The 13,009-nt window shown below is 39.0% G+C and overlaps 2 protein-coding genes across 5 annotated transcripts in view; one reads left to right on the forward strand and one right to left on the reverse strand.

Moving 5' to 3' along the window:
• Positions 1-6,273, forward strand: part of LOC127456732 (pleckstrin homology domain-containing family G member 3) — an 84,604-nt gene extending 78,331 nt beyond the window's left edge. The window contains exons 18-19 of the mRNA XM_051725267.1: positions 172-1,756; positions 3,219-6,273. Of these exons, the coding sequence (XP_051581227.1) occupies positions 172-1,756; positions 3,219-4,156 (2,523 nt within the window). The 3' untranslated portion in view covers positions 4,157-6,273. The remainder of the gene's footprint in view (positions 1-171; positions 1,757-3,218) is intronic.
• Positions 6,274-12,089: 5,816 nt separating this feature from the next.
• The window catches only part of cep170bb (centrosomal protein 170Bb), a 30,945-nt gene continuing 30,025 nt past the window's right edge, over positions 12,090-13,009 (reverse strand). For all 4 annotated transcript variants that reach the window (XM_051725264.1, XM_051725266.1, XM_051725265.1 and 1 more), the window contains one exon: positions 12,090-12,707. In XM_051725264.1, coding sequence (XP_051581224.1) covers positions 12,532-12,707 — 176 coding nt within the window. In that variant the 3' untranslated portion in view covers positions 12,090-12,531. The remainder of the gene's footprint in view (positions 12,708-13,009) is intronic.

The following is a 13,009-nucleotide window of genomic DNA, read 5'->3' on the forward strand; positions in this document are numbered from 1 at the left end:
ACTATTGAGCTACATGTATATTCTCTAGATATTGAGATAATTATAACTTTATTAGCATGGCTTTCTGCTTGCATCATGGTTTTAGCTCTCTAGTTATAATTATAATGCTTAAAAACAAACCCAATGGTCAAGATTTTAGCTTGTAACTGCAATTTGGCTTTCCCTTACTAGATACTTGAGGACAAGTCTCAAAACCTGAACATTACCTCTTACTGGGATTCCACCGAGAAACTAAAGCCAGGCATCTCTTCTGATCCAGAGTTCATAGAGATGGACAAACAGGTTACAAATATGCATGATCTGGAGTCAACAGGGGACAAAGATGACCAGGAAGGTCCCAAAGAAGAGACCTTGCCTCTTTTACAGCAAGACAACACGCCCGGTGAGTCCTCAGAGGAAGACGAGGATGCAGAGAAGACAGACACCAGTAGCATCCTTCCATCATCTGTGCTGGACAGGGCCAGCGTTATTGCAGAACACTTTGCCTGTAACGCACGACGTAGTAGTGTCAGCACAGAAGAGGTGCGCTCCCTCGGTTGCCCATCTCCACGTCTTCTCAGCAGGACTGGAAGCATTCTAAGTCTGGGAGACGCCCATGAGCGGCCACTCCGTCTGGCTAGCACCTGCTCTGAGTCACATGGCGTTCCGTTGACTCAAGAAGTCCTTGCAGAAGCAGATTTTATGATCATGTCCTCAAGAGATGACAGTCTTTTTGACTCTGAACAAAGCATCAACAGAAGAAGGGATTCAGTGCTTTCAAGGCAAGACCAACTACTCATTGACAAGATTAGAAGCTACTATGAAAACGCAGAACACCAGGATGCTACTTTTAGCCTAAAGCGTAGAGAGAGCCTCACTTACATTCCTAGTGGACTTGTGAGAACTTCAGTTAGCCGTTTCAACAGCATTCCTAAGGATAATGGCCTTGCCCCTGACGAGACCATCAATTCAACTGGACCTGATAAAGCTCATACCCCGGCCATAGAATCTCATTTGTTTACCTCAGCTCCATCAGAGCTAAATATGAATACAAATTTGGCTTCTCTGGAACGTTCTGTTATCAGTGCTTCCACAGATTTCATTGGGTTTGACAAAACCAGTGACCTGTTTAACTCTGATGTAGATGGTTCCACGAAACCTCAATCCACCAATGACCAACTGGAAAGCCACCAAGAAGAGGCTTTCCGCCCCTCCTCTGAGATGATCAAAGTCTGGCAGGACATGGAAAGAGAGGTCACTAGATGTCAAGGGGACCTCAAAGCACTGCGACCCCAAAGGACATTTTATTTTAGAGGTGCCAGTCCCAGGCTCTCCAGGAAGGGTCAAAACCAGGGCAAAACCACCGAAAAAGGTGGTGATGGACTGATGATACTTGAAGATTCAGATCTTAGCACTATTACAGAGGAATCCTCCACACCATCACCTCTCAAGGAAAAGATCTTAAACCGTGAAACCAGTGATAATGACGGTATCAGGCCCAGACTTTGTGAGGATGAAGGGAGACCCATTAAAGCTTTAGCCCCTCGAGTTATTCAGTTGAGGGCAGAAGCTGAAGAAGAGAGAGACTCAGGTTCTCAGTCAGCAGAAGATGCAAATTCAGCCCAAAACAAAGTTTTCCATCTTGCAAGGAAGTATAGTCAGCGCATCAAGTGCACACAACCAGTGCTGAGATACAGGAATCAGGAGGGAGATACGTTGATGGCCAAGAGGAACCTGTTATCGGTTGTGGAAGAAAAGCCAGAGAAGGAGGCCAAAGGTAGAATGAATCGAACTTGACTATTGACTAGGGCTGTCGATTTAACGCATCAATTCAGTGCGATCGATTATATTATATAGGGATAGTCCTACCATCGGAGCAATTCAAGCTAAAAGTACCACCTGTTTTCAGCAGGGGGCAGTAAGCGAAACTCCAGCTGTATAGGCAACGTGCAGCTGTGCAGACAACAAACCACATTCAGGCAGCCCTTCTTGTTGACACTAGTGACAGCACAAGATGAAAACACATTCTTCAAATTAAACACCTAAAAACGTTGTGTTTATGATGTGACGCAACCAAAGTGAGATGCTCAAAAAGGGTTTGTCTGATGTGTACGTAAACTAGACTGTAGGCCAATGATAGACTTATGTTCAATAATATGGAAATAAACAATGTATTGCCTTATAAAGCCACTTTTTGTCTTATCTGTCAACACTTAATTGGTCTGCCACAATAATGTAGTTCATTTTAATTATGTTTTATATAATATTTCATTATAAACATAATTATTTAATTATGATATATTATAATTGTTATTATTTGAGGGCCTTTCTCAGCAAATATTTATATATGCTATTTAATCAATTGCATATCATACAATTAATTTGATTAATTTTAATTGATTGACAGCCTTACTAATGACTATTATCTATTATTATATCCTTTATTATATTATTCTACGCTATTATACCATCCTATCTATCATTTCCACACTATCCATTGAGAATTGATTGGATTTTGAAATGTTGGCGTTCCACATAAGAATGGACCCTGACCTGAATGCGAGTTTGCTGAAGCAATGCTGAAATAGATATTTGGGAATTACGCATCCTGGAAAACCTGGAATTTTGCAATGCAGTTTTCCAGTCATGGAAAAGTCATAAAAAATTAAATAAAAGTAAACCTGAATGAGGGGGGCCTGGGTAGCTCAGCGAGTATTGACGCTGACTACCACCCCTGGTGTCGTGAGTTCGAATCCAGGGTGTGCTGATTGACTCCAGCCAGGTCTCCTAAGCAACAAAATTGGCCCGGTTGCTAGGTAGGGTAGAGTCACCTGGGGTAACCTCCTTGTGGTCGCTATAATGTGTGGTTCTCGCTCTCAGTGGGGTGCGTGGTAAGTTGTGCGTGGATTGTGGAGAGTAGCATGAGCCTCCACATGCTGTGAGTCTCCGTGGTGTCATGCACAACGAGCCACTTGATAAGATGCGCAGATTGACTGTCTCAGAAGCAGAAGCAACTGAGACTTGTCCTCCACCACCCGGATTGAAGTAACCGCGCAACCACGAGGACCTACTAAGTAGTGAATGAACGTTACTTTTATATAGTGGGAATTGGACATTCCAAATTGGGAGAAAATGGGATAAAAAATAAATAAAAAATATTCAATTTAATCTATATTCAAACATATAACAATCTCAAATTTCATTTATTGTTTGTTTATATTTGCCACTTTGATTCACAGGTAAACCAAACCTGATGCTCTCCCTCACTCCATACAACCAGGGTGACTATGATGGAGACCAGAAGGCCCAGGTTATGACCCCAAGCCCGATCCACACTCCTAATTCTGCCAGTAGCCCCAGAGTCTTGTCTCCACACCTGTCCCGCTCCAGGAGTCCGCTTAGTCCCTCACCATCTGAGAACTTCAACTGGCCAGACGTCCGCGAGCTTCGCTCAAAGTATTCTCATTTAGGCAGCTCATCTACACAACCGCTAGTCGGCCAAAGTCGCTCTGAGCCAGAGAGGATGTTTGACAGCGGTTCAAGAAGACGTTCGAGCTGCACTTCCAGCATTGTGACTAATGGCTTCACAGACACTTCAGCTCACAAATCTCATATAGGAAGAGATAAAGAAGATGGGTTGGCTCGAACCCAGCGTGCTGGTTCTTTGGACCATAAATTGGGTAGTTTGTACCCAAGCGATCTGCACAATCTTCAGAGTAAAAATGGCAGCAGTGGCTACTACGTTTCCGGTCGTGCCACCCTTGCCAATGAGAAGAGCATCGTTGTGGTTGAGAAACTGCCTGAGGAAACACCACCAGCAGAGATGGACCAGCCTGCGAAAGAGCTAAAGAGAGAGGAAATAACTACAGATGGAATGGACGACAGATATGTGCAAATTCGTTCACCGACTTCTCGTGAGAAGATCTCAATCATGGCTGTCATTGACCGCTGTCAGGCCTATCAGGAGTCGGAGGAGTATCGTCTGAGAGAAGAGGGAGGGTCGAGAGTAGAACAGTTGCCTAAGATGAATAGATACCAAGAACTTGAGAAGGCTCCATCCGCTAGTGAACCCTTAGATGATGCCCTTAAAAATGCTGTGGATTCTGGAAAAAGGGCTAATGCTAGTCAACAGAGTGTTGTGAAAAACCTTAGGGAGAAATTTCAAAACTTAAGATAAAAAGAGGCCAGAACACTGTGTATATCTGTATATTTTGGCTCCACTGTGTTTTAAGGTACACAAGTTTTATTTTGCTTTATTAATTCTTTCTCATTTTTTTTTTTTTTTTTAACTCAGATACCACTGAAGGTATGGTCAGTACATATATCGTGCTCTAGCTGAACGAATCATTTAACAGACTTAAACCTCAAAACTAATATTCATTACAGTGCTATTTTACTGGTATTTTGGACACTGTGTAATTCATGTTGCCTACTGATATTGAGAAACCTATGGATTTTTTCTGTCTGAATGTCGGGCAGAAAGTGTAAATATTGTTGTACATGCATTCTTTGTTTTACCATTCCGATATTTAATTGTAGATATATCTATATGTATTTGATAGTCACTTTACATTATTGTAAAGGGAAAGCTTTTTCTTGTTTTTGAATCTTTAAACTTTGTCGACGATATTTCCAAGTAATTTGATAAAACCTCAGTTAAAGAAATAGTTCAAAAATGAAAATTCTCTCATCATTTACTCACCTTCATGCCATCCCTGATGTGTATGACTTCCTTTTTTCTGCAGAACACAAAGATTTTAAGAAGAATTTTTTTAGCTCTGTTGGTTTATACAATGCAAGTCAACAGGGTCCAAAACTTTGATGCTCAAAAAGCATACTGTATAAAGGCAGGACAAAAATAATCCATATGATTCCAGTGGTTTAATCCATGCCTTCAGAAGTGATGGGATAGGTGTGGGTGAGAAACAGATCAATATTTAAGTCTTTTTTTTTACTATAAATCTCCACTTTCACCTTCACTTCCACATTCTTCTTCTTTTGTTTTTGGCGATTTGCATTGTTTGTGCATATCGCCACCTACTGGGCAGGGAGGAGAATTTAAAGTAAAAAAGGACTTAAATATTGATCTGTTTCTCACCCACACCTAAGATATCACTTCTGAAGTAATGGATTTAACCACTGGAGTCATATGGATTACTTGTATGCTGCCTTTATATGCTTTTGAGCTTCAAAGTTCTTGCCACCATTCACTTGCATTGTATGGACCTACAGAGCAGAAATATTCTTCAAAAAATCTTTGTGTTCTGCAGAAGAAAGAAAGTCATACACATCTGGGATGGCATGAGGGAGATTAAATGACGAGAGAATTTTCATTTTTTGGTAAACTATTCTTTAAAGCTAAGGTGTCACTTGCAAGGTATGAAGTCTAGTCTGTACTACAAAACAAGCCCTGGTAAAGTACTGCAATTCCAGTCTAACAAAGACTCTAAATGGGACAAACCACTCGAAAATGGGTTGTTGTTTTTTTCCACATTTGTGCTTTTGACATTCTTCTCACAATTCAGAGGGATTCATTTCCTCATTTGGTATGTTTTCTTTTCACTTTTATTTGGGAAAGGACACATTTAAATTCTTAGTTAATGTCAGGCATGGTGTTTTCCCCTTTGTAACTAAACCTTGTCTTTGTTTAATGGATTTCGGAATAGCTTACTATATGTAAAGGAAACCAGATCCTAATGTTTTAAGATTACTTAGAACTTAGGATAATTGTTTTAAGAGCAAGTAGTATGACACTAATTTCTGTGATATTTTAAGCTTGTCATGTGTCATTGTTGTGGTGCATAATGCAGTATATCTGGCATTAACATCAGATTTTGGGGAAGGTCACAATATAACCTTACACTATTAATCATCAGTTTAGGCAGCCCATGATTCATGCTGATAGACTGTGTGCTCTGTAATTTTCTTTCATGACTGCTTTCTAATTCATCGTGTCTCCTTGTGTTATTTATTGAGATACTGTACATTTCCTTATCTGTCTGGCTTCATATTAATGCACCAGAGTCTATATAATTTATAGGGGCTTAGAAAGTTGCAACTTCTGAAATTCACTCCATAATAAAGCAAAGAAATTTCAACTCTGCGTAGAGTTTTCAGATTGTTGTACTTCCAATATAAATGAGGTCAGTGGGACTCATAGTAGCCTATGCAAAAAGTGTTTGTTTTTTTAATCTAAAGCAAATCTTATGTGGATGAACCAAGAGCATTTATGACTCCTTTCAAGCCAGTTTCCTGGGTGTAAATAATCAAATGAGAACTGAATAAAGACTCAGATCTTTTAGTCCACGTTTCAGTCATATTTAACACTCATGCAAATTGCTCATTCAAATATGAAACTCAAATATCAACATTTTCCAAAGTTCAACACAGCACTATTTATATGGAAATATCATATAAATGATGTCAGCTTTTCCCTGGTGGAATCATTCTAAATAGAACAATGATGCAGTGCTGATTAGGAACGGTGAGGAAACAGCGCCATGCAATGGTCGAATCTGGTAAAGACCGGCCAGACTGGAAATGGAAAGCAGTCCTATGCAGTGCAGTTAGTCATGAACTATGCTATTGCAGTGATGCCAGTCAAAAAGGTATGTTCATTAGACATGTATTTTTTTAACCTAAAATATGTTACAGTATCAGTTTGATACATAGATTTATGGAATTTGATACACTTAAAATACATATCCTCTTTGTTACTTGAAAGGGATAGTTCACCCAAAAATGAAAATTGTCTCGTCATTTACTCACCCTCATGCCATCCCAGATGTGTATTACTTTCTTTCTTCTGCTGAACACAAACACATTTTTTTAGAAGAATATCTCAGCTCTGTAGGTCCATATAATGCAAGTCAACAGGGTCCAAAGCTTTAAAGCTCAAAAAAGCACATAAAGGCAGCATAAAAGCCATCGATACGACTCCAGTGGTTAAATCCATGTCTTCAGAAGTGATATGATAGATGTGGGTGAGAAACAGATCAATGTTTAAGTCCTTTTTTACTATTAATTGTCCTCCTTGCCCAGTAGGTGGTGATATGCATGAAGAATGGGAATGTGAAAGTGGAGATTGATAGTAAAAAACATACATATTGATCTGATTCTCACCTACACTTATCATATAACTTCTGAAGATAAGGATTTAACCAATGGAGTCATATGGATTACTTTTATGCTGTCTTTATAAGCTTTTTGGACCTTCAAAGTTTTGGTACCCATTCACTTGCATTGTATTGACCAACAGAGCTGAGAAATTCTTAAAAAAAAAAAAATTCCTCATTTGTTTTCAGCAGAAGAAAGAAAGTCATATACATCTGGGATGGTATGATGAACATGATTTTTGAACTATGCCTTTAAGTCCGGAATACGGAGACTTGCCCCTGCTAAAAAATACACATACATATGCAGTTACCATGTGGACATGCTGTTGCTGCTGCACAATTAGACAAAATGCAAGACATGTTGCATCGAGCATGTAGGGCATGTTGCTGCACAAGTAGACGTTACAAACAATCCCCATGTAGCAGATGTAGACCAGTGAAGCTAGGGTGGAGGTGGGTTTCAGAGAAAAACTCTCACAGCACACTGCAGAGAAACCAGCCTATCTGCAAAACTGAGCCATTTAAATGTTAGACAGATTGAGAAGCAAGTTGATTGGCTTCCCGATTACAAGTCAAAGGACCAATCAGCTTACACTATGCGAGCCAATTGGCTTAACGTCACATGTGAGCGAGAAGATTGGCTAACAGATAACCAGCCAAAAGGTGTGTTCAATTTGAACTGCATCTCGATTTACTGATCTGCGAGATTTGCTGGTTAGGAGAGAGCCTTCAAGCAGGACACTTTGCGCTTCCCGTCGTGTGCTGAACCTACATCAGTCACGGAAGATCACGTGATGTTTGCAGATGAAGTGTAATTCAGACAGATGCTTGAACATTACATAAACTTATGAGCCAAAACATTATGAACACTCAGAGGTGAAGCGAATAATGTTGATCATCTCCTAACAAGGCCACATGTCAAGGTCTTGGTAGATTAGATGGTAAGCAAACAATCAGTTGTCGTAGTCAACGTGTTGAATGCAGGAGAATGGGCAGGAGTAAATATCTGAGCGACTTTGACAAGGGCCAAATTGTTATAACCAGACGAATGGGTCAGAGCATCTCTAAAACGGCAAGGCTTGTAGGGTGCTCCTAGTCAGCAGTGGTGAGTACCGACAGTGGTCCGAGGAGGGACAAACCACAAACCGGCAACAAAGGCTATCCTGTCTGGTCCGAACCGACAGAAGGTCTATTGTGGCACAAGTCACAGAAAATTTGAATGATGGTTACAGGAGGAATGCGTCACAACACACAGTGCATCACACCCTGCTGCTTATGGGACAGTGTTTCATCATGTGGATGGCCGTGTACATGTGTGTGTTTACCTGAGGAAGTGATGTCACCAGGATGCACTGTGAGAAGACGACAAGCTGGTGGAGGGAGTGTGATAATCTGGGCAATGTTCTGCTGGGAAACCCTGGGTCCGGCCATTAACGTGGACATCAATTTGACACGTGCCACCTACCTAAACATTGTTGCAGACCAGGTACACCCCTTCATGGCAATGGTATTTCCTGATGGCAGTGGCCACTTTCAGCAGGATGATGCACACACATTGTTTGGGAATGGTTTGAGGAACATGACAACGAGTTCAAGGTGTTGCCCTGGCCTCCGAATTCCCCAGATCTCAATCCGATTGAGCATCTGTGGGATGTGCTGGACCAACAAGACCAATCCACGCCGGCTTCGCCTCGCAACTTACAGGACTTGAAGGATCTGCTGCTAATATCTTGGTGCCAGATACCACAGGACAACTTCAGGGGTCTTGTAGAGTCCATGCCTCGGCGGGTCGGTGCTGTTTTGGCGGCAGGCGGAGGGCCAACAGTATATTAGCCAGGTGATCATAATGTTTTGGCTCATCAGTGTATATATATATATATATATATAGTGAGTGTGTGTGTGTTTACTGACGTCACTGAAAATACACATTAGGCCACATGATATTACTTCAAATCCTCAAAAATTGCAATGTGTCCCTTGAGTTGTTATCATGAACAAGATTTTTGAACAATTTTCATCACAAGTATTTCCTGCACTAATATACTTTTTTTTTCTGTAACTAGTTTTGTAGTTAAGTAGTTTATGTTTACAGTAAGAGTAAAAAAACAGTTAATGGTTCAAATCAGTTTATTACAAATGTGATGAAAAATCATACACACTTTGGATGATGCATAAAATGATATCAGTGACATTCTTTAAAATTTAATAGCAAAATGAAATTACATTTCTCATTGCTTATGATAAAAAGAAAAAAGTAGAGAATAAAAATGCAAATAAATAGGGTTTAGCAAAAACAGTTTGGATTTTCAGCTGTTTGCAAGTATATTTACGTATGTTTTTAAGTGTAGACACATTTACTATAATGCAGGTAAATTAAATATAGACGTGAAAGTGACTATCCTGTCTCAGGAATTCAAGGGAAGGGAAGTTAAACATGTAACTAGGAGAATGTCTTGGCATCAAGGGCAAAGCCAGTGATATAAATACAGTACATACATAGACTGCTCAAAACACGATTCAGACTTGAATTGTGTTTTCAGCTTCACTTTTGAATATAGTTGACAAGTTCAAAGCTGGAAATGAATTTGAAGGCCTATTATTGATGGTGACTCAAAGAAACTGTACAATAAATGCAGGAATACAGACAGCTTGTTGCTCTAACACAAAACAACAATTGCATCTTGAGTCACCATATTTACGGCTATCTTTACTAGGTGTTATAAATGGTAATGTTCACCAATTGCTGCAGTACTGTTCTTTTTATGGAGAAACACACAGCTGGTAAACAAGTCACAGCTTTGGCCCACTTACATTACATATGGTACACATGCGATATTTATAAAATAATTATTTAATTTGCATTTGCATTCTTTCATACATCAAACCATTCATAACAGACAGCCAAAACTAAAGTAAACTGTTTGGATGGTAAGCTGTTAAACCATAAAACACATACAGTATATACAATCATTGGCCACACTTTATATTAGCTGGCCTTAACTACTATGTACTAACATTAAATACCTACAAGACTATGTATTTACTGTGTAACTACATGTTGTTCTGCAAAATTCCCACATTTGCTGCTACTGAGGTTGAGGTACGGGTAGGTTTAGGAGTAAGGGTAGGGTTAGGGTTAGGATTAGGGGTTAGAGTTAGGTTTTGGAGGAAGGGTTGGGTTAGGGGTAAAGTTAACAGTGTAACTACAAATGTAATTAAATGCAAGTACTTTAAATGTAATTACAATGCAACAACTTGTATAATTACAATATACTTACATAATAAGTACATTGTATCAAATGGTTAAGTACATAGTAGTTAAGGCCACCTAATATAAAGTGGGTCCCAATCATTTCTTAGTGCAGATATTAAGGAATAGTTTTTGCAAGACTGATCTCCCTCATGCAATAACAACAGGATTGCTCAATGAATGTTCATAAATAAAAAGTGGTGTTATGGTAAGTCACAATTACTGACACAAAGCAGGTAATACAATACTAACATAGTGCAAGTAAATAAAATAAAAATAATAATAATAAATGGAATCCCCAGTGTTGATGGGCAGATTAAAACATTGTTTGTGTATTAATTTAAGCGCATTTTGAAAACTGCATGAGGTGCAATGTGACTTACACTGTATTTTTAACTACAATTGTTCTATTGATCTGCTTTGTGCCATTAGTTGACTGCACATTCACATTACATGCCAGGCTCAAACTAAAATACAACAGAAGAGTTAGTAATATTTATAACTCCCTAAATTACAGCTTTATGTGTTACGTTACTGTTTTTGATCTGATTGGCCAATTGAAACAGTTTTTAAACATCACTCTGATCATTTTAGAACATTCAAAATCACAAATACATACAGTAAACAACGCCTACATGGCTAAAATACAAACAAGAGAGCACTAGCTTGTAACATTCAGTTGTTTTTTGTTCCTTTAAGTGAAGCAGAGCAACAATCAAACACAAAGATAGTTCTTTGTCATCCGAAATTAACAAAAACAATCACTTTGTTGTATACAATCATAAAAGCATTAAATATTGTATATTGGGCAGAGTGTGGGTAACCCTTTTTTTCACCTCTAACACATAGCAACAACACTCCACTGCATCACACATGATTCTATTGTGATCTAGCACTAAGCACCCGCTCACACACTCAACACCAAAAAAATACAAATATATGCTAAACCAATTTTGATCACAATGTTCACAGTACACTTAGCCTATCTTAACAATCAATGCCACTTTTTAACATAATTTAACCTATTTTACGATCTGTGTGGGAATTCAACAGCAGCCATATTCTCAGAAGCACCAATATTAGATTCTAATCTTTCATGACAACCATCATTTAAAACAATCATTAAAGGGCTCACTTAAAGGGATAGTTCACCCAAAAATGAAAATTCCCTTATCATTTACTCACCCTCATGTCATTCCAGATGTGTGACTTTCTTTCTTCTGCAGAACACAAACAGAGATTTTTAGAAGAATATTTAAACTCTGTTGGTCCTTACAATGCAAGTGAATGGTGACCAGAACTTTGAAGTTCCATAAAGCACATAAAGGCAGCATACAAGTAATCCATATAACTCCAGTGGTTAAATCCATGTCTTCTGAAGTGATATGATAAATATTTAAGTAATTTTTTACTATAAATCTCCACTTTCTCTTCCACATTCTTCTTCTTTTGTTTTTGGTGATTCGCATTCTTCGTGCATATCGCCACCTACTGGACAGGGAGAAGAATTTAAAGTAAAAAAGGACTTAAATATTGATCTGTTTCTCACCCACACCTATCATATCACTTCTGAAGACATGGATTTAACAACTGGAGTCATATGGATTACTTTTATGCTGCCTTTATATGCTTTTTAGACCTTCAAAGTTCTGGTCACCATTCACTTGCATTGTATGGACCTACAGAGCAGAAATATTGTCCTAAAAATCTTCATTTTTGTTTTGCAGAAGAAAGAAAGTCATACACATCTGGGATGGCATGAAGGTGAGTAAATAATGAGAGAATTTAAATATTTTGGTAAATTATCCCTTTAAAGACTATGCCCTTGTAGATTAATTCATTAAGATTTTGCAGGCAAGCACTTAAGAAGTGGTGTGTATCCACCCTTTTTTCATGCTGTAAATCATTAGCAGCCAAGTGCACGAAATGATTGACACTGAACCTTGAGTGAATGCTACAAAGACGGATAACAACAAAACACCCACTCATTCACTCTGCCATGAATGACCACATCGTCCAAGCAAGCCACGAGTTACAATTGTTGTAAATACAGTGTCACCTACTTTAGCTTGTGCAGAGTGTCAGCAGTCATACAGAAAGCATATGACGTATATTTACAACACAACATTTTTACAAATATGCCACGAAGATGGCAGACTCCAAAGAAAGTGCAGTTGTTAATGATGCTTATACTACATATCGCCCCCCTTCAGGCCCACGGGGACCTCGCTTTGTGCTTGTGTTGGCATTAGTGGAAGTTGGGCTGGTATACTCCTTGGAAGCAGATTTGGTCTTTCCCCCGGGAGAAGTTGCCATGGAGGGCATCTTGAGGGTTCCTCCAGGTTCAACGATAGTGTTGATCACTAAGGTATGGCAAAGATAAAAACACAGTATTCAATGTGATGTGTAGGGCTGTCAATCCCTTATAATAATCTTGATTAATCACATGCACAGGGTTGGGAGGGTTACTTTTGAAATGTATTCCACTACAGATTACAGAATACATGCTGTAAAATGTAATTTGTAATGTATTCCATTAGATTACTCAAGGTCAGTAATGTATTCTAAATACTTTGGATTACTTCTTCAGCACTGGTAGATTTTTTCACTTGTTTTGACTATAAAAACTCTGCCAGTACAGTAAGACAAAATACACATGTTAAAA

This window comes from Myxocyprinus asiaticus, chromosome 19 (genome assembly GCF_019703515.2).
Source record: "Myxocyprinus asiaticus isolate MX2 ecotype Aquarium Trade chromosome 19, UBuf_Myxa_2, whole genome shotgun sequence".
Lineage (NCBI taxonomy): Eukaryota > Metazoa > Chordata > Actinopteri > Cypriniformes > Catostomidae > Myxocyprinus > Myxocyprinus asiaticus.